Raw genomic sequence first — 21071 nt, 5'->3', positions numbered from 1 at the left:
CCCTGAGGTCTGGGCGCACCCACTTCATAGGGACCCATCTTACCATTTCTCCCTGCCTGACCGCTGCATACCCTCGTCCTTGGGTTACCAGCTGCCACCCCTCTTCCCATTCCCCTTTTTCCGGGATTCGAACCTTTACGTCTGGTCCCTCGTGCATCGCTCGGACAGCCCAATGCTTTTCCGCTGGCGTCTTGTTCTCCTCCCCCCTGATGAACTGATTCAGACCGAATAAGGCGCGCATAATTATTTCTGATTGTTTGTGCGCGGGGATTCTTTGTGTATATCCTTCCCCCTCCCCAAGAATCTCGATCCTTTGCTTTAAAGTGCGGTTTGCTCGCTCGACAATGGCCTGACCTGTGCTATTATAGGCAATACCGTGCACTAGCTTAATTCCCCACCGTACGGCCCATTCTCTCGTGCTTTGCGCTGTGAAACACGTGCTGTTGTCTGTTTTAATAGTTTCTGGGGCACCCAGCCAGGCCATTGCCGTGTGCCAATGCAACTGTGCCGCCCGCGCTGTGACTCGTTTATGTTGGGTCGCAACGATGATACCGCTGTGTGTGTCCACTGTGACAGCCAGCCAGGGCCGTGGTCGAAGTCGCTGGCACATTGTGAAGTCCGTTTGCCATATTTGGTTTCCTTTCAGCCCCCTGGGGTTGATGCCGGCGCCCCACAGGGGGGTTTTTTGGCAATACGGGCAAGTCGCAACCACTTCACGAGCCGTGGTGAGGGGGATGTTGCAGCTTTTTGCCAGTGCTTTTGCACCAACATGGAGAAGGTCGTGCACCTGCCTTGCTTCTGCGACTGTCCACACACCTTTGGCCGCTTGATCGGCTGTATTGTTGCCTTCTTGGTACACTCCTTGGATTGCCTCATGACTCCGAACATGAATAACGGAGGCAGTGGCCCGCCGCTGTTGTAGGGCTTCTTCTAGCAGTAGCGCAATGGGCGATCCGGCCCATCCGGGATACGACATGTTGTGTAACAATTTAAAGACGAACATGGAGTCTGTCACTACATTCAAATGCTCTTCTGGCCACATTTGCAATGCCTGCGCCACAGCTCGGGCCTCTAGATGCTGTACGCTACTGTCCGGCTCGCTGATCTTCACTCGGTGCCATTGGGCCTTTTGATCTTGCCATACAACAACCGCTGCCCTGGTCACCGATGACGCGTCGGTGAACACTGTGCGCCCTGGTGCAGGTCGCTGTAGCACTCGGGCTTTCAGATGGGGCCGAAGGACGGAGAGGTGTGTATACATCTCCAGCACAGGCGATAATCTGATTGTTCCTGGGAATCCTTCTAAAGCTATTGCTATACTATCTTGTTTCTGGACCACGCTGTCCCATTGACTCCTTTTTACCGGCAGGTAAATGGACTCAGGCTCCTTCGCGAAGTGCCGAACGGTGGCGGTTCGTCCCTTCTGTATCATCTGTGCCAACGCTGTTACGATTGTGACGTATGCCGTACTTATTTGGTTCGACACTATCCACCATACGACTTCCGGACGCTCCGGTGTCCCTTGTCCTAGAACGCCTATGGCTCCTGTTCTTGTAACTGCCACGTACAGATTGATAGGTCTGGCCGGGTCGTATCTCGTTACTCCGCCCTTTGCCATGAGATCTTCTATTTTTCGGAGGGCTTCTAACGCGTTCGGTGTCATCTGCCTCGGTTCCCATGGTTTGTGGCCCTTGAGCAACTTGAACAGTGGCTCCATCCACTCCTTGGGAATACCTATCAGCCCTCGCAGCCATTGGAGAGCTCCAACCAATTGCTGTACATCATGCAACGTCCGTATCTCTCTATTGAGCTTTATCGGCTGTGGGACCACAGCTCTGGGGAGGATGGTGGTTCCCAGATAGTCGACAGATTCTCCCCTTTGCGTCTTTGCTTTCTGAACGTACAATCCCGCTTCATTTAGGCAGTTAATTACTGCCTGTTCTGCCTGATCAGTTTCTTGCTGGGTCTCTGCAGCTATTAGGAGGTCGTCCATGTAATGGATGATAAGCGCGCGTGGGAGCTGCGCCCTTACCGGCTGCAATACCTTAGCTACTGCCGCCTGACAAATCGTAGGTGAATTTTTCATGCCCTGCGGGAGGACAGTCCATTGATATCGCGCTGCTGGCTCCTGCAGATTCTCTGAGGGCAGTGTGAAGGCAAATCGAGCTTTGTCCTGACGGGCTAATGGTACAGAGAAAAAGCAATCTTGGATATCCATCACCACCACTGGCCAATTCTTTGGTATTGCTGATGGTAGTGGCAACCCCGGCTGGAGGGCACCCATCGCTTCCATCTGCTGATTTACCGCTCGTAGGTCGTGCAGTAATCGAAATTCAGACTTATCCTTTTTGTGTATCACAAATATAGGAGTGTTCCAGGGACTGTGGCTTTCCTCCAGGTGTCCCTGCTCTAGTTCTCTACTTACTATTTGTCGGGCAGCCGCCAATTTGTCCCCTGTCAATGGCCACTGCTCTACCCACACAGGCTCATTGGAGCACCATGTCAGCGGGACAGCGAAATGAGCCCCGAGGAGGTAGGCAGTGGCCCTTACCCTAAATTTGTCAGGTGAAAGCCGCTTTGCAATAAGGCATCTCGCCCTAACAATGGTTTCCCCTATGGCAGTTATGTACGGCCGCACACGGATGATCTGAACAGGCCTATCCGGGTCCTCCAATACAATTGTGATATCGGTTTCAGAAATCATAGCCTCCGCCCTGCCTCCCACTCCATCTAACGAGCTTGCCACTTTTGCTGGCCAACTCGATGGCCACAACCACGAGGGCACACATGTAACATCTGCCCCCGTATCTAGCATCATTATTAAGGGGATGCTAGGAGGACCCACCCCTGGTGGGCCTATCAGATGCGTTTTCACTCGGGGTCTCTTCTCACACCCTAAGACCAGGGCCACGCGGGGTTTCCCTTCGGAGTTTGGTCGCTGGAGCTGTCCATCAGCGGTGTGTTGTTGTTGACAGGGGCTACTTGAAGCCGGCTCACCGGGGAGGGGTGGCCCCCTAGTTGCCCTCCCCGCTTCTCGTTTCCCGACCGCCGACAATCTCGTGCTCTGTGTCCTGGTTTTCCACAGGCCCAGCATGTAAGGCTCCCCATACCCCCTGTTGGGCGCGCGTAACTCCCCTTATTCGTGCACTGTGCTCTCAAATGGCCCATTTGCCCGCAGCCAAAGCATGGGCCTCCTTTTGGACCTCCTCTAGCTCTAACCTCCGGCATTGCCATAACTGCTGCAGCAATCTGTAGGGCTGTGGTCTTGTCCCGGTGTTCTAATACGTACTTGATCGTCTGCCCTAGACTTGCTCCCTTAGGCGCTGTTCTTAGGATTTCTTTTGTCAACTCGTTGCCCTGTTGTTTGATACATTCCAACATCACCGCTCCTTTTGCAGCGTCTGGTAAAGATGCAAGTTCTACTGCTGCCTGTAGCCTGTCACAAAACTTGTCAAACGGCTCTCCCACTCTCTGCTTCACAGTCGTCCATGGGTCTGCCTGCTGCACCAGTGGCCCAATATCATCAAAGGCCTTTCGAGATGCTTCTGTTGCCGCCAGTATCTCCCGAGGTCTCAGGCCCACTGCCTGCTGCTGGGGTGTAGCCATGGCCGCATCATTTCCTCTTAACCGCGCTAGGGTGGATTGGCCCAGTGGGTTCTGCGGGTCTGCCTGCGCGGCCATCAACGCCTGCTGCAGGCGCGAGGTCCACGCTTCTTTCCACATAAGGACCATCGTGGGCGATAAAACCAGTCGCGCGAGGGCGCGACAATCCCACGGTATTAGGCCTCCTGCGTGCACCGCGTCCAGCAATGTCTGTGTCACCGGGTGTCGCAGGCCCTGTTCTTGCACTGCTTTCAATAGCTGTTGTACCGTCTTTGGATCGAGGGGCATCCATTCCACTGCCCCCCCCCCCGGGGCAACTCGTACTGGGAAGGCCCCTATTGGCGCACGAAACTTGAGGCCACTCAGGGCACATTCCGTCGCTATCAGTTTCCAGTCTGTTAGGGGAATTTCTTTTCCCCCTCCCGCTTGGGTGGAACCTGCTGTCTCTGATGGCCCTCTTTGTTTAGCTGCTGCCTCTGATAGCCCTCTTTGTTTAGCTGTTGCCTCTAATAGCCCTCTTTGTTTAGCTATTTCTTCTTCCAGAGCTGTAAGCAGCATAAACATCTGCTCCACATCTCTTGTGACTTTCCTCCCTTTTTTTTTCCTCCCGCCTCTGACTGGGCGGGGAACTCCGCCCTAGTTGCTGCATCTTCGTTGTTATTCCTTCTAAGGAGTCAGAGTCTGTACCTGAGTCTTCAGTCTCCTCCTTCCGCAATGCTGATCGACGCCCACTCCTCTCTCGGCCAGCGCCATCTTTTCCCGGGTGCGGCACCCTCGGTCTTTCCCCTGCTTCTGGTCTTTCCCCTGCTTCTTCTCTTCTTTCGTCCTCCCACTGCACCCGAATCATGGTCCCCGGTAGCCAGTCTCGGGGATCATCCACTATAAGCGGTCTTTCCTTTTCTTCTGCCTCCTCCACTTTCACCTTACTTTCTTTTCCTCTACCCGCCTCTGGCTTTTTCATATCTCGGTCTCCACAAAGGTCTCCTGGTTCTCCCCCTTCCATCGCCCTCATCTCTTTCCACGGATACCGCGGCGGTGGCGGAGAAGAGGGCATTATTGGGTAAGCTTCTGGAGTTTCTGCCTCCCCCTCTTCCCGCTCTGGTTCTTGATAAACCGCCTCCTCCTTTATGTCTGTTTCCACACTCTCCATTCTCACTTCATCCCCTACTATCGTCTCTCCCTCTATCGCCTCCGTTTGCTCCTCTGCGTTCGCTGCTGTCTGTGTCGCCATTTCCGCGGACATGTGCAGTGCCGCGCGGGCAGCCTGCCAGGTCTCAAGCTCCTCCCTAGTCCTTTGTAAAATGATCGTTATGTCTCCCCACGTCTTAAGCTCTGCGGCCTTCTTCGTGGCCATAGCTCTCTGAGCAAGCGCTCGAGTGCATTTCTCCCAGTTAGAAGGGGAAAAAATGTCCCCTGGTCTAACTATCGCTCCATCTTTCAGGAGCTGCCCGACGCAGTTCGCAACTGCATCCGCTCTCATAGAGAGCACCCATTCCCGGGCACCCACGCGTACAACCTTAACTACCATGTCCATGATCCGGATCCTCTCGACCGCCTGCGGTCCGCCGTCTCAGCTATCACGTCGGGGTCACCACTTGTAGCCTTCTGATGCGACAATCTCCCGTTCGCCTGAGACGGCACGGAGGCTCCCCCTGCCTCCGGGCCAATGAGCACTGACACCAATATGAGGATGCTACAAATGGCGTTTATTGTACGTATTTATTCGCTTATATATCTACAAGCATACTGCTATCTCTACGTCATATCCTTCCTCTTCCTTCCTCTTTCCGTGCCATCGCGAGATCTTCCGATCGCCGTTCCCTACAGACACCACAATGAAAATGAAACACCCAAAGACTAAACAGTCAGTAACCACAAGAAGGCCAAGTTCCCTGAGGTAGGAGTCTGAGCAGGAGAGCTTGAGGATCTGGGGAATCTCACAGAAGAACTGCTCTACTGCATTGCCTTTGCAGAGTGGTATTGAAAATGTGTTAGCAGTGTGCAGGAGAGCATTGAGGAAACCACTGGCCCAGGCAGCTGCTGCCATTTTGACTCTACCCATGGGCTCCAGAGGAATCAGTCCTGCTGTACAGTAGTGGGAATGCAGGTAAACAGGTCTGACTCTCATAATTTCTCTCAAATAAAATCTATTCATCCTGTGGAAGGGCTTTTCAGTGTCTCCACTACCTTCTCTAAAGAATGAGGGTTGAGAAACAGAGTTTTAGGTTTATTTTCTTTGAGAGGGCCCTGTCACCTGTGGGGAGTGTTCCTCAAAGGCAGAAATTCTCAGCATTTCTATCGTGAGTCTTTAAAAACAAAATGATTCACTGCCACTTGTTAAGGAGTGAGGACAGCTCTTCTGTCTATTAATCTTGATCCCAGCTGTCCTGTGCTCACACCTCTTTGAGCCGGAGGATGGTAACTCTCATATGTTGCCCTAACAAGAAACCTGCCACTGCTAGGAGCAGATGAGTCCAGTTTCAAAACCACAGATGTCAAACTGTCTTTCCCTTTCTCAGGCCGCCAGAAGGAGGTCTCGACACTCCCCTTCTAGGCAAGGACACACAGGGCTCTTTTCAGCTGCCCAGATACAGTTTCCCAACACCATCTCCATACTCTCAGTATCTCTGCAGCTTCTTCATGGGTCTCTTGGACATCACAGAGATGCTGTGAGGCAGCAGTGCCCTTCTGGAGGGCGGCTCAAAGTCTGGCGGGACATGACAGGGAAATGGTCAAAGGACATGAGGACTGAAGGTGGTCTCTCCTTAAGGGAGAGTCAGCTCAATTCCTAACCCCACAGACTGCATTTCCTGGAGCTGCACAGGCTAGAAGGGGGCTGCGGACACCTCACTCCCATGCAGATCCCGCTCTTGCACAGAGCCTTCAGCTTACCCAGCCAGGCATGTCACCTCACAGACGGTGACATCACAGGGCAGTCACTCTCAGCCCCTTTGTCAGGCAGCACAAAACAGGCCCATGGCAGGAGAGAGGCCCCTCTCCTCTGCTGAAGGTCTGGCTGCAGAGGAGGCGGCTCATGGCCTGGACCCCATGGCTGTCAGGGCAGAGGCTCTGCTGGATGGGAGAGGAGACATGGGAGGCTTGCTCAGAAGAAGCTGCCTGCATTGCAGGGACTGACCAAGACTTGCCCAAATCCATCCTGCCATGATGATTCTGTTGGCAGTGCCCTCTCATTCCTTGCCCATCTCTGCTGCCTGGCACTGTCCTTGCCGGCAGCTCTTTCTCTGTCCCAACATCTTTTCCCTGCCAGTGCTCCCAGACCCCATCCCACCCTCTGTGTGCTCAGTTCTGCCCTACAGAAACTGCCCAGGACAGGGCACTGGGCACAGGTATCTCTGTTCTCACAGATCCTAAGGAGCAGGTCAGAAAAGCTCTTAAAAGGCAATAAAGGTGCTGCTGGTGCTGTCTGTCGGCTGAGGTGGGGCTGAAGGGGTTTGCTGGAGTTTCTCACAGACCTATTGATCTCTGAGAGTGAAGGTCTGGGAGTACACATTGCTTGCAAACCAGAAGGCTCTTTCCTCTTTTCTCCTTGCCAAAATTAGGATGTATTTTTTATAGTTTCTGTAGTACTCATGAGCTTTTACTAGAAGGAAAACTCCTTCCCTTTCAATTAGCCTTTTTTTGACCTTCCTCTGAAAAGACCCTTCGGACATAACCTGTGCCTGAGCTCGAGCTGCTGGCACCCCTGACCCATGCATCGCCTTCTTGACAGGAGAATGAACCTGTCCTGCCACAGGTCACTGAATTCATGACTCAATCTATCAGTTATAGGATGGACTGGGTTCAGAAGACCCCTCCAGGAACCTCAGTAGCATTGCCCTGCAGCCAGAGGCTTACTGTGTCAAGGGCTGTGGAGATTTCTCCCAGAACGAGCTCTCCTCTGTCCTCCCACTCCACACTGCTTTGCACTTCTCTCTGCCTTCTCTCATCCCATGTCAGCAGCAGCAGGCAGTGCCCGCAGCCCTGCTGCTCTTGGCAGAGGAGCTGCTCCTGCACACAGCTGTGTCTGGGCAGTGCTGCCAGGTTGCCATGAGCTCCCTCCATCCCAGGAGCCTGGCCTCGCTCAGGAGCAGGGGCCCAGCTGAAGGCCTGAATTTCTCTGTCCCTTGTGCTCCCTCCTCCTGGGAAATGTTCACTCAGGTAGACTAAAATAATCACCTATTGTCCTTTGCTAAAGAGTGGAGAAAGACAGATTCCAACATTGCAACTTGTTTCATCAGAGGATGACTGACTATGAGAGGTGGAACTGTCCCACTCTGGAAGGCCCTATTCCCATCTCTTGTTCAGCTGGAAAAGGAAAGGCTTTGCTGGGGACTCATAGCAGCTTCTCAGCTCAAGGTTACCACCAATAAAGAACCAGGTTTTTGCAGCGACTCATGGCAGAAGAATGAGAGGCAATGGCTATAAGCTGACACAAGTGAGGTTAAAATTTAGATGTAAGGGAGAAAATCAAAGAGGGTGATGAAGCATTTGAAGAAGGGTCCAGCGAGGTTATGGACTTTCTGTTCCTGGAGGCTTACAGGATGCAGCTGGACAAGGCCTTGGGGAACTTCGTGTGAAATCAGTGTTGATCCTGATGTGAGCAGGAGATTGGGCTAGAGACCTCCCAAGGTCCCTTCCAGCCTGAATGATTCAGTGATTCTGTCATCTCTGGCTATTGCCACTGCAATTCTTGCAGTTTTGAATTCCTTTTCTGCATGTGGGTTAGCACCAGATTTGGCCTCCCCAGAGCCAGCCGCTCCTAGTGGTGGGAGGTTTCCTCTTGGGCCTGAAAGGTTTTAAGGTCAAAGTTTAATTATGAACAGCTGCTTGTCCAGAGTGGACCCTCCTCACAGCATACAATACCTGCTGCGTTACAACACAATACTCTTCACCATTGTGAATGACGGGAAGTGAGAGCCAACGGGCATTGGTTGCAACAAAAGAGGTACGGGATGGGGATAAGGAAAAAAAATTTAGCTATTGAGATGGTGAAGCACTGGGGCGGGTTGCCCAGAGAGGCTGTGCCCTCCGGGCCAAAAAGCATCTCCATCCTTGGAGGTTTTCAAGGCCTAAATAAATAAAGCCTTGAGCAACCTGGTCCGATCTGAGAGCTGACCCTGCTGTGAGCAGGAAGCTGGGTTGGAGACCTCCTGAGGTCCTTTCCAGCCTGAATCATCTTGCATTTCTTTCCACACCAGGTCTTCCCTTGTTGATGGTAGGGAAAGCACTTAGGCCCTCTGTGACCACAGAAGTAAGTCAGACGTAAGTATGGTCAGAACAACTGCAGCAGTCCTGTCCTCTTCCAGTCAGTGTTGCTCAGGTGTAGGACTGTTTCACAGGTACCCCCAAACAGCCCTGATCATATCCTTTATTTCACCCCCTGCTTTCCCCCCCTCCTTTTCCCCCTTTCAAGTTCTTCCCTTTTATCATCCTCATGCTCGTCCACACAAACAGCCCACCTCTGCTTACCCTGTGCCCACTGGTCCTCATTTTGTTTGCTTTGTGCATTCATTGGGCTTTTCTGTGCATTCATCTGGCTTTTACTGTGCTTTACTGTCAGCACAGTAATTCCTACCAGTGCCAGCAGTTCCATTAAACTAATACCTCCTTTTATTATGTGTAGTGTCCTGCAGTTCCTCACGCTCTTGTCCTGCTGGAGTCACCACAAGTCAGGGGAGCCATCTGCACACACACACATTAACAGCTGACACAAGAGAGCTTCAGCGTGGGGGACCTTCAGAAACTTGAGGGTTTGTCCAACAGAAGCCTCAGGAAGTTTTCCAAGGAGAAGGGGCAAGTCCTGCACCTGGGGAAGGATAACTCCCTGCATCAGGGCAGGTTGGGACCTTACCAGCAGAGGAGTGACCCTGAGGAGATGGGCCTGGCCATCGTGAGAAATGCCACACGAGCCAGTGGGGCACACTCATTGCAAATAAGGCCAGAGGTCCATGGGCTACATTAGGAAGAGCCTGGCCAGCAGACCAGGGGAGCCATTTTCCCCCTGGACTCAGCCCTGGGGTGGCCACAGCTGCAGTAGTGTGTCCCAGGGTGGGACTCCCAGGAGCTTCTCTTGGTAGTGGGAACCAGCATGAGAAGGGGAAACAGCCACAAACTGCAACTTGGGAGGTTCAGGCTGGACATTAATGTGAATGAACGTCACTCAAAGAGTAGTGCTGTGCTGCCAGAGATCAACCAGAGGTAGTCTGTGATCAGCACCTGGCTCTGTGTTTCGAGGAACAGCCAATGAGGATGGAGAGACACCAGTAAAGGGAGGGAGATCCTGGAGTGGGAGCAAGGTGGGGAAGCAGGTTTACAGTGTGCAGGGACACAGCAGCAGGCATGGGACAGTGTAGGACAGCCTGTGGTGGAGACAGTCAAGGGCTCAGGCAAGCCTGAAGGCAACTTGCCCCTCAGGGGACTCCAAGAGGTGCTGTGTCATTGTCCTGCACTCAGCATTGTTGCACCCCCACCTGCAACTCGCCCCCAGGAAGAGCCCTGGGAAATGTGAGAGAAAAGGATCTGCCTTCCCAGGGGCTGGGTGTCCATCCTTGCCCATTTTGCTTGATCAAGCACATCAAGGTTGACTTGGCATTAGAAACACCTGCACATTTCCTTTGCCTGCTTGTAGTCAGTGATCACAATTCTCTGCTCAGATCAGCCCCTGGGGAGTCTTTGTTGCTCATGGCTCTCAGTGGGACCCACTAACACTCAAAGAAACTTTGGGCTTTGCTTCTTTGACTTCTGGAACATTTTCTGCAATATCCTGCGAGGAGCTGTGGTTCATGGACTCAGCGCCAAATCCACCATGGGGATCATTAAAATGCAAAGGCCCTGATGAACCACTTCTCTTCCTGTAATTTTCTTCAAATCTTGTGTGGCTAATGGAAGATGTTTCGGGAGTGTAGCTGAAAGATGGAGACTGCAATAGTATTCAAGCATTTCTGCTTTGAAAGGGTGGTGTTTTTTTTCGGATTATTTATTTATTCGGATTATTATTTTCCCACTTTCAGAATAAGGGACAGCAACATTCTCCAGTTGAGATCGATCCAGAGTGTCTCCTAGTGAAGTCTGGACATGTAGCCAACACCTGGGGCTGGCACCGCCAGGGTGGGTCAGGAGAGGGCAGCTCCCCTCTGCCACGCTGGGGCTGGGGCTGAGGATGGGGCTGGGCACAGCGTTTCCCTGGGGAGCTCCCTGAGAAGCCACTCCGGGAGATCCTCCACCTCTGCCCTGGCAGCAGCACCAGTGCTCAGGGTGCTGGGATGGAAGTGCACAGAGGGTGGAAGGGGCACGGGCTGCCCAGGGGGAGCATCGAGACCTTGTCCGTGCACGAAGGGATGGAGTGAGGAAAGCCAGAGCCTGGCTGGAGCTGCAACCAGATGCCTTGGACATGGCAACTGCTGTCATTAAATGACTCCTAAATGATCCCCCACCCACTGCCCAGCCAGTGGTATGCTCCAGGATCCTCTGGTGTCTGGTGCAGCAGAGAGGCCATGCAAGGCTGGTCTTTTCGCCACCACTGGGATACAGAGACCTGCAGGAGGATGGAGCTGGCCATGGACCACCCCACAGCTGGGTGAGCAGCCAGTGCTGGAAAGCGCTGATGTGAGGGGCTGCTCTGGGACGATGGCCCTGCAGCAGCTTCCCCACTGTGTCCGTGCAACACAGGGAACAACCTGGGCTCTCCTCTCCTGCACCCGCCATGTCCTGCTGCCTTTCCCAGCAGACCTGCATTTGCCTGCAAGCACAGGGCTGTGTGCTCCCACACTGCCGTTCACACGCAGGAGCTGCCTGCTGGCATTTGTCCCCTCCTGGGCCCTTTCCAGTCCAGCCCAGACACTCCCCAGCTCTCCCCACCTCCCCTGCCCTCTCCCCAGCCCACCCAGCACAGCAGACCAGGCTGGGGTGGCCCCACAGCAGTGCCTGTGGCAGGGGGCTGCAGAGCTCTGGGCACTCACCCCACAGCCCCAGCCCCTCTGCAGGCCACAGCAGCTGCTGGGGGGCAGAGAGGGGTGTCAGCCTCCCCATCAGCCCCCAGGCTGGGGACCAGCAATGGCACAAGGAAATGGAGGCCAGGCACTGCAGGTCTCCACTGCTCTCATGACCAGAGATCCTTCACCCTGGCTGCCTGCAGCCCCTCTGGGCAGCCCCTCTCCCCAGCACAGCACTCACTGCCCACTCCAGGCACATGTTGGCCCTGGAGACCCCCCTGTGATCCCTGGGTGGCTCCATATCCCCTTCCAGCAGGAATGGCATCTGTCACCAGCCCTGTAACATGTGAGACAGTCCCCAGCAGAGACCTCTTGACCACTCACCCTCCCCAGGGGCACTGGGCACTTACAGGTGACAGCTCAATCCAGCCCTCATTCCCTGACATATCACTCTACAGGCTGATGCCCCTTAGCCCATGCAAAACCCAGGCACAGCAACAGGGCCTTTTCAGGTGCAATTCTCTGAGTGCATTCCTGGCTCCAGGTTGAGAAGAAGAGCCCAGCCTTCAGGCAGAGTACTGAGAAAATCGCCATTCATTACAGAGATGCTACTCGGGAGGCCAGCCCTGACACAGTGGTTGGCAGATTTACAAAAGGTCTCTCAGTCAAACAGACTGGCTTTGTGCTGCTGGAGAAGTGGTTTGAATTCAAACATTTCTGTACAAACATGGTTATCACAGGGAGAATGGCCAAAGCACAAGAGTTGTCTGAGAAAATTAGAAATCAGCTGTGAATGGGCAGCTTATTGCAACTATAGCTTATTCCTAGCACCAGTTGAATCAGTTTCCTCAGTGCCTCCTTGATCTCCTTGTTCCTCATGCTGTAGATGAGGGGATTCACTGCTGGAGGCACCACCGAGTACAGAACAGTCACCACCAGGTCCAGAGCTGGGGAGGAGATGGAGGGGGGCTTCAGGTAGGCAAACATGTCAGTGCTGAGAAACAGGGAGACCATGGCCAGGTGCGGGAGGCACATGGAAAAGGCTTTGTGCCGGCCCTGCTCAGAGGGGATCCTCAGCACAGCAGTGAAGATCCACACGTAGGACAGCACAATGAAAACGAAACACACAAAGCCTAAACAAAGACTAACCACAATAAGCCCAACTTCCCTGAGGTAGGAGTCTGCGCAGGAGAGCTTGAGGATCTGGGGGATTTCACAGAAGAACTGGTCCACTGTGTTGCCTTGGCAGAGTGGTGTTGAAAATGTGTTAGCAGTGTGCAGGAGAGCATTGAGAAAATCACTGGCCCAGGCAGCTGCTGCCATTCTGACACAAGCTCTGCTGCCCATGAGGGTCCCGTAGTGCAGGGGGCTGCAGATGGCAACGTAGCAATCATAGGCCATGACTGTGAGGAAAGAATACTCTGCTGAACATAAGAAAAAGAAGAAAAAGACCTGGGCAGCGCATCCTGAGTAGGAAATGGCCCTGGTGTCCCACAGGGAACTGGCCATGGATTTGGGGACAGTGGTGGAGATGGAGCCGAGGTCGAGGAGGGAGAGGTTGAGGAGGAAGAAGTACATGGGGGTGTGGAGGTGGTGGTCGCAGGCTACGGCTGTGATGATGAGGCCGTTGCCCAGGAGGGCAGCCAGGTAGAAGCCCAGGAAGAGCGAGAAGTGCAAGAGCTGCAGCTCCCGGGTGTCTGCAAATGCCAGGAGGAGGAACTCATTGAAGGAGCTGCTGTTCAACATTTGCTCCCCCTGGCCATGGGGGACTGTCCAAGAAGGAAAAGACATTGAGAAGTCAGGAGAGACTTTTAAGGGTAAATAAATAATTAATGTTTTTCCTTTCTTATTAATAATCTCATATTGCTTCTCTGTTTATTGGGAGGCCCTTTGCCCAGTTCCCTTGCTTGAGCTCTGGTTTGTGAGGGCAGAGGGAGTCATGAGGAGCAGGGACCTCTGCCCATAGGTTCCGTAGGAGTCTGTCCTGCTATACAGCAGGGGTTACATGGGAGTGGGGGTGACTAGCTCTGAGATTCACAATTTCTGTCAAATGAAATTCATTCATCTTGTGGAAGGGCTTTTCAGCATCTTCACTCCCAATTCTAAAGGACAAGGGTTGCAGAAGTGAGTTTCAGGGATTTTTTTAATATTGTTTATTTTCTTTGAGAGGCCCTCGTCTCCCCTGGGGAGTGCTCTTTAAAAGTAGAAATCCTTGGCATTTCTACTGTGAGTCCTGAGAGGAAAGCATGCACTGTCACTTGGAGTGGGGACATCTCGACTGTCTAGTAGTCTCATTCCTACCTGTCCTGTGCTTGCACCTCTTTGAGCTGGAGCATGCTGTTCCCCCCAAAAGAAAACCAGCCCCTGCTGAGAGCAGAGCAGTCCAGTTTCAAAGTGCAGATCTCCAACCTTCTCTGCCTTTCTCCAGGCACCTGAGGGAGGTCTCCACACTCCTCTTCTAGCCAAGGACACACAGGGCTCTTTTCAGATGCCCATTGACAGCCTCCCACCACCATCTCCATGCTCTCAGCATCTCTGCTGCTTCATAGAGATGCTATGAGATCACAGAGATGCTATGAGACAGCAGTGCCTTTCTGGAGGGCAGCTCACAGCCCAGCAGGACCCAACAGAGAAACAGTCAAAGGACCATTAGGACTGAAGATGGGCTCTCCTTAAAGGAGAGTCAGCTCATTTCCCAACTCCACGGACTGCATTTCCTTTATCTGCACAAGTTTGAAGGGGGCTGGGGCAACCTCATTTCCATGCAGACTCCTCTGCTGCACAACTCGCAATGTCAGTGTGTGATCTTCATCTGAAACCCTCAGCCCCAGGCAGATCGAGAGAAGAACAGGAGCAGCATGGACAGGAGGGAAAAAAAGGAGCAACATCACTATCCTGGTGCCAAAGGAGGCAAGGAGAGAAAGAGACAGAAAGGCACTCGGGAAAGCCTTCACCTTACCCAGCTGGACATGCCACCTCGCAGACAGCGACATTTGCAGAGCAGTCACTCTCAGCCCCTTTGTCGGGCAGCACAAAACAGGCCCGTGACAGCTGAGAGGCCCCTCTCCTCTGCCAGAGGTCTGGCTGCAGAGGAGGCAGCTCATGCCCTGGATGTTACGACTGTCAGGGCACAGGCTCTGCTGGGTGGGAGAGAAGACATGGGGGAGTGCTCAGAGGAAGGTGTCTGCATCGGAGGGATTGACCATGACTTGCCCAAATCCACCCTCCCATGACGATTGTGTTCACCGTTCCCTCTCATTCCCTGCCCATCTCTGCTGCCTGGCACTGTCCCTGCTGCCTGGAGCTTTCTCGATCCCAACATCTTTTCCCTGTCGGTGCTCACAGACCCCATCCCACCCTCCATGTGCTCAGTTCTGCCCTACAGAAACTACTCAGGACAGGGCACTTGCCAGGGGCATCTCTGCATGCAGGTCCTAAGCAGCAGGTCACATAAACCCTGATGAGACCATAAAGGTGCTGCTGGTGCTGTCTGTAGGCTGAGGTGGGGTTGAAGGGGTTTGCTGACCTTTCTCACAGACCTACTGATCTCTGAGAGTGAAGGTTAGCGAGTCCCAGTCCCTTGCCAAACCAGCAAGCTCTTTCCCTTTTTCTCCCTGCCAAATTAAGAAACTGAAAGCCCTGGAAGGGAAACTCCTTCCCTTTCAAGTAGCCTTTTTTTTTCCACCTTCCCCTGTGGTGCAGGGACACTGCTCTGAATCACAGCCCTGGGCAGATCTTGGTGCATGTCCCAGCTTCACAGCCCTGTACCGTCCAAGGCAGAAGGCAGCAGCATGCCCTGTGCCTGTGACGGTGTGACAGGGAAGCCCTGCTCTAAAGCATCACCTCCCCCATACTGGAGAAGCTGGGATAGCGATCCTTAAAAAACGATCATTCATGTTAGAATGGGTTTAGACGATGCTTTCAGGAGCCTCAGTAGCATTGCCCTGCAGCCAGAGACTTACCGTGTCAAGGGCTGTGAAGATTTCTCCCACAATGCACTGGCAGCCGCTCTCCCACTCCACACTGCCTTCCACTTCTCTCTGCCTTCTCTCATCTCATGTCAGCAGCAGCAGGCAGTGCCCGCAGCCCTGCTGCTCTTTGCAGAGGAGCTGCTCCTGCACACAGCTGTGTCTGGGCAGTGCTGCCAGGTTGCCATGAGCTCCCTCCATCCCAGGAGCCTGGCCCCACTCAGGAGCAGGGTCCAGCTGAAGGCCTGAATTTCTCTGTCCCTTGTGCTCCCTCCTCCTGGGAAGTGTTCCCTGATGTAAAGCAAAACAATCACCTTTGGTCCCTCCCTAAACAATACAGAGAGATCAGCTACAGCACTGTCACTTGTTTCATCAGAGGATGGTTCTCTATGAGAGGTGGAAAGTTCCCAACCTGGAAATCCATATTCCCATCTCTTAACTAGGCAGGACACCGAGAAGGGGACAGGAAGGGAGCTCATTTTCCCACAGTTCAGGTCATTCAGATGAGTCAGTCTGGGCATCTCATGCCACTTTAGAGGCCCCTGGGATGCAGTGGGATTCAGCTAACTCCTGTGAACTCCACAAACACACAGGAGGTGGGATTCCCCTTGCCAAAACTGAAGTGAGCACAACGGAGGTGTCTGCCTGGGAGCTCCTTGTCTAAGCTCCCATTACAATCACTGGAGATGGAGGGTGGGAGTCAGTTGCTTTCACACAAACATCTGGTGACAGTTGAAGAGACAGAGGTGGTCCAGGCATGTGCCAGTGTCTGCTCTGTTGGAGTGACTATGAGACTGTTAAAGAATATTGGACTGGGGCTGTCTAGAAGTAGCCGCTTAGCACAACTTCTGTAAAACTTATTTAGCATGAGGAGCTAAATTTGCTGCAGCCTTAGGCTGCACTCAGAGAACATGAGGAACTTTCACCCAGTTCAGTAAAAGAGGCCCCAGAGCTGGTTCCAGCTGGAAAGAGAAGGGAGTTACAAGCAGTCTGCATTCCTGTGTCTCACACTCCGAAAGGGAGGATGTCAAGGCTTTGAAATAAGGCCTGTGCAGGGCTTCAGGACCTTGAGAAACAAAGCCGCATCTCACTGCTGGGGCAGTGTTAATTGTTGTGGTCGGGAATTATCTCCTCCAGACCTGGAGAGACAATGACAGGACCCAATAAGGAACAGGAAGACCCCAGACCTCAATATTACTCTTGGTCCGAACTATCACATGAGGGGTGGAGAATTTAGATTGGAAAGTTTTAATTGCCCGGGGGTTCTCTGTTTGGGTCCCTTTCCAGAGGAACCCAGCTCGAGCTGTCGTTTGCTGCTGTACCACTTAGAGTAAATGAGTCTGTGATACTCCGCATCTGAGACTCTGCTTTGGGAAACCTAGGGTCAGAGGCCATCTTTAACACTACCCCTCGCCTGCCAGCAGTGCAGCTCATGGGAAAGGCAGAGCCTGTCTCTGTGCCTGGGGTCTTTCCATTCATGGAGTTGCAGAGGAGTTTTGGTGGGATCAGACCCCCGGAGGTCTCCAGTCCAACCTCCCATGCAAAGCAGGGCTGCTTAGAGCCCTACGCTCTTGTCTGTGATCTCTGAACTGCACCTGACCCCAGTTACCATCCCCAAACCTGCTCCGCTCCTCTTGTCCAGGCACTGCGGGACGGCACCTCTCGTTGGTGGGTCACTGCCCTACCTGCCTTGCCGGCACCCTCGGCTCCCAGCTCCCCTTCCCACACGCAGCAGCCCAGCTCTTGCTGCTCCCAGCACTCCAGTGCTCTGTAGCAGGAACCCATTCACAAGTGGTGCTTAAACACTCAAGCTGTGATACAGAAACACCTGCTTTCATAACTACACATTAAAAAGCACACCCCAAGTGGCTGCTCTCACTTTTTCATCTAGTTAAGACTCTGTGTGCAGTGTCACCCGGGTAGGGGGTCCAAATCCAAAGCACTCCTTACTCCTTTTACTGGCTGCCAGGCAAGAGCTGCTGCTGTGCCTGCACGACGAACGTTTGTACTTATAACCTTCTCTGGGATCTGCTTGGGTCCCAGCTTCCCTTGCCAAGGCTTTCCTGACCATAGTCAGACACAGGTCTGAGGCAGAGATGGGGAGTTGGGTCAGCAGGATGGGGACAGGATCTGGGCAGGACCCAAGAGGTGCAGGGCCAAGGACAGGCATGTCCACAGCATAGCTCAGGCACAGCCCAAGGACAAGGGCAGCAGCTCCCTGGCTTGGGGGAGGAGGCCCCGCAATGAAGTTGGTCACTCTCTGTCTCCCCTGCTCTTGTGCCCAGCAGATCCCCCTCCCTCTCTGCCTGCAGCCCCTCCATGCCCACCCCGCTGCCCAGCACAGCACCAGAGCCCTGGCCCTGCAGCCCCTCCAGCAGCTCCTGCTGCCCCACGGACAGAGCAGCCTGCCCCAAGCTGGTGACCAGAGAAACCTGCTTCTCCTTCTCATTTCCTATCTCTGGATGCTGCCCTGCTTTTCTGCTGGGACATCCCTGCTCCCCAGAGAGCCTTTCCCCAGGTCACTGTGTCCATGCTGGCCTGGCTGTTCCTGCACCCCTGCCCTGTGCTCCCTGCAAGGCCCCGGGCTGCTGGTGCTGCTCTGCAGAGTGAGTGGGCTGTGGGGCCACGGGGTGACTCCTGACTCAGCTCTAGCAATGGTGGTCAGGGCAGGAAGCAGACCCAGCTGGACAGGGATCACCAACACTGATACTGCTGGCAGGTGTCTGTGCTCATAGATGGTGCCCAGAGTGACCCCAGGGTATCTGCAATGGCAGGAGATGTGTTCAGGTGGGCACTAGCTCCAGGCTGTGGTGTTTCACTCAGGGTGCAGGAATCACCTCCAGTGCCCCTTCCCTGGGACTCCTGGGTCCCCACTGCCTCTCTGGAGATTGCAGAGCCCTCGTTTCCCCATGCATACCTGGATTTAGTGCTCTACCTTCTGCTTACTCCACCGTCGATCATTCCTCACTTTGTGAGGCTCCACTCCCTGCCCTCCCCAGGCACATGCTGTCCCTGGAGATCCCCTGAGCTCTCCTGGGGGATCAGATTCCCCTCCAGAACGATGGGCATCTCTCATCAGCACTGTCACCTGTGGGACAGCCCCAGGCAGGCAATTCAGACACCATTCCCCATCTCCACTGGTCACTCACAGATGAACCCTGAATCCAGCCCTCAGTTCCTAACAGATCACCCAGGGACTCTGAGCTCTTCTCCTGGCTCCCATGGAGTTCACAAGCAGAAGAACAGGCCCTTTTGTGGTGCAACCCCTTGGGCGTATTTTTGACTCCCTCTTCTGAAGAAAGGCCAGACTTCAGGCATGTCACAGGGGAGATGCTCTTTTATTACAGAAATGTTTTTCTGGAGGCCAGGTCTGGCATAAGGGTGCCCATTGCCTGCTCCTGCCTGTACTTACAGGACCCATGCACATGGATACACAACCCAACCACCACCAGGTTATGAGAACTCCTGGGCCATATACACACATGACAGCACAACAGAACAGTGTGGAAATGAGAAGAAACCTTGAAAAAAGAAAGTCTCACTGCTGTGTCGATGTATCTCCAGGAAAGCTGCAGCCCCCAAACAAAGGCTGCAGCGGGGCAATGCCTGCTGTGGCAGAGGGGAAGGTACTGTCCCCACAAGCTGTTGCATGACTCTCCTCCCCTTCACTCCTGCTCTGCTTTGAGTGTTGGAGCTTTGTAGAGGAAAGGGACCAGCCTGCAGTGACACCTGGCTGCCACCCTCGCAGGAGAGAGGTGTGAGATCACACCCTGACTGTGCTCAGAGGAGCTGAGCTCTCCTAATGGACATGGGACCCATGGTCTCCCCCTGCCAGTACTCATCTGAGCCTGACTCTGTGCCCCTGAGCTCCCTTGGTGTCAGTGCTGAAAGAGACACTGCAAAGGGAAACTCTCCCCATTGCCCTGGGGGCATCCAAGGGAGCTCAGACTAGCAGGCTCTGAGGTTTCCCCTTCTCTGCTGATGAAGGGGGAAGCCTGGCTTCCTGCTTCAATATGGTCTCTGGGCCAGATTCGGGAGAGGGATTACTGAGGAGAAGCAGGAAGAACCCAACTGTTTTCCTTTCAAAATGAGTATAATATAGAAAAGTAAGACAAAAAGAAATGAACAATTCATAGCCTTGAACAAAAATACCCTGGGAATGATGAGACGATGCATATGGGATAGTTATTGGTGCTGACATTGTACCAGCTGAATCATTTTCCTCAGTGCATCCTTGACCTCCTTGTTCCTCATGCTATAGATGAGCGGGTTCAGTGTTGGAGGCACCATCGAATACAGAACAGTCACCACCAGATCCAGAGCTGGGGAGGAGATGGAGGGGGGCTTCAGGTAGGCAAATGTGAGAGTGCCGACAAACAGGGAGACCACGGCCAGGTGCGGGAGGCACATGGAAAAGGCTTTGTGCCGGCCCTGCTCAGAGGGGATCCTCAGCACAGCAGTGAAGATCCACACGTAGGACAGCACAATGAAAACGAAACATCCAAAGATTAAAAAAACACTAACCACAATAAGCCCAACTTCCCTGAGGTAGGCGTCTGCACTGGAGAGCTTGAGGATCTGGGGAATTTCACAGAAGAACTGCTCCACTGTGTTGCCTTGGCAGAGTGGTATGGAAAATGTGTTAGCAGTGTGCAGGAGAGCATTGAGAAAACCACTGGCCCAGACAGCTGCTGCCATTCTGACACAAGCTCTGCTGCCCATGATGGTCCTGTAATGCAGAGGTTTGCAGATGGCAATAAAGCGGTCATAGGCCATGACAGTAAGAAGAATATACTCTACTGTGAACAAGAACACAACCAGGAAGACCTGGGCAGCACATCCTGAGTAGGAAATGGCCCTGGTGTCCCACAGGGAATTGGCCATGGATTTGGGGACAGTGGTGGAGATGGTGCCTAGGTCCAGAACAGAGAGACTGAGGAGGAAGAAGTACATGGAGGTATGGAGATGGTGGTCACAGGCTATGGCTGTGATGATGAGACCATTGCCTAGGAGGGCAGCCAGGTAGACACCAAGGAAGAGCGAGAAGTGCAAGAGCTGCAGCTCCCGTGTGTCCGCAAATGCCCGGAGGAGGAACTCATCGAAGGAGCTGCTGTTGGACATTTGCTCCTTTAGGGCACAGGGGGATTTTCTGAGGAAGAAGAGACATTTACAAGTTAGGACAGGCTTCTCTGAGCAAAGCTTTCTCATATAACCTGCCGAAGCACACACACATTACCTTTCCCCATCTCAGCAGCACCATCCTTGAGCTCCATGGCTTGAGCTCTGGTTTGTGCTGGCTAGGTTTGCCGTGAGGAGCAGCGGCCTCTGCCCATGGGCTCCAGAGGAGTCAGCCCTGACCTACAGCACTGTGTACATGGGAACAGCAGTGAGTAAGATTTATATTCCCAGTTCCACTCAGATTTAATCCACTCATAACGTTGAAGGAATTTCAGCATCTTCACTCCCAGTTCCAAATAATGTGTGTTCAGGAATAGTTTAAGGCTTATTGTGGGTTTTTTTTAAGCTGACCCTGTTACACCGGAGAAGAATTCTTAGAGGTAGAAATTGC

At 53.4% G+C, this 21071-nt stretch overlaps 1 protein-coding gene across 1 annotated transcript in view; it reads right to left on the bottom strand.

Annotated features, from left to right (window-relative positions):
* LOC135326171 (olfactory receptor 14A16-like) overlaps positions 1 to 20623 on the bottom strand; it is a 40961-nt gene extending 20338 nt beyond the window's left edge. Inside the window, exon 1 of the mRNA XM_064504021.1 lies at positions 20179 to 20623. Coding sequence (XP_064360091.1) covers positions 20179 to 20623 — 445 coding nt within the window. The remainder of the gene's footprint in view (positions 1 to 20178) is intronic.
* Positions 20624 to 21071: the final 448 nt, after the last annotated feature.

This window comes from Dromaius novaehollandiae, unplaced genomic scaffold (genome assembly GCF_036370855.1).
Source record: "Dromaius novaehollandiae isolate bDroNov1 unplaced genomic scaffold, bDroNov1.hap1 HAP1_SCAFFOLD_37, whole genome shotgun sequence".
Lineage (NCBI taxonomy): Eukaryota > Metazoa > Chordata > Aves > Casuariiformes > Dromaiidae > Dromaius > Dromaius novaehollandiae.
Note: the sequence above shows the minus strand (reverse complement) of the source record. Positions and strands in the feature narration are given on the sequence as shown.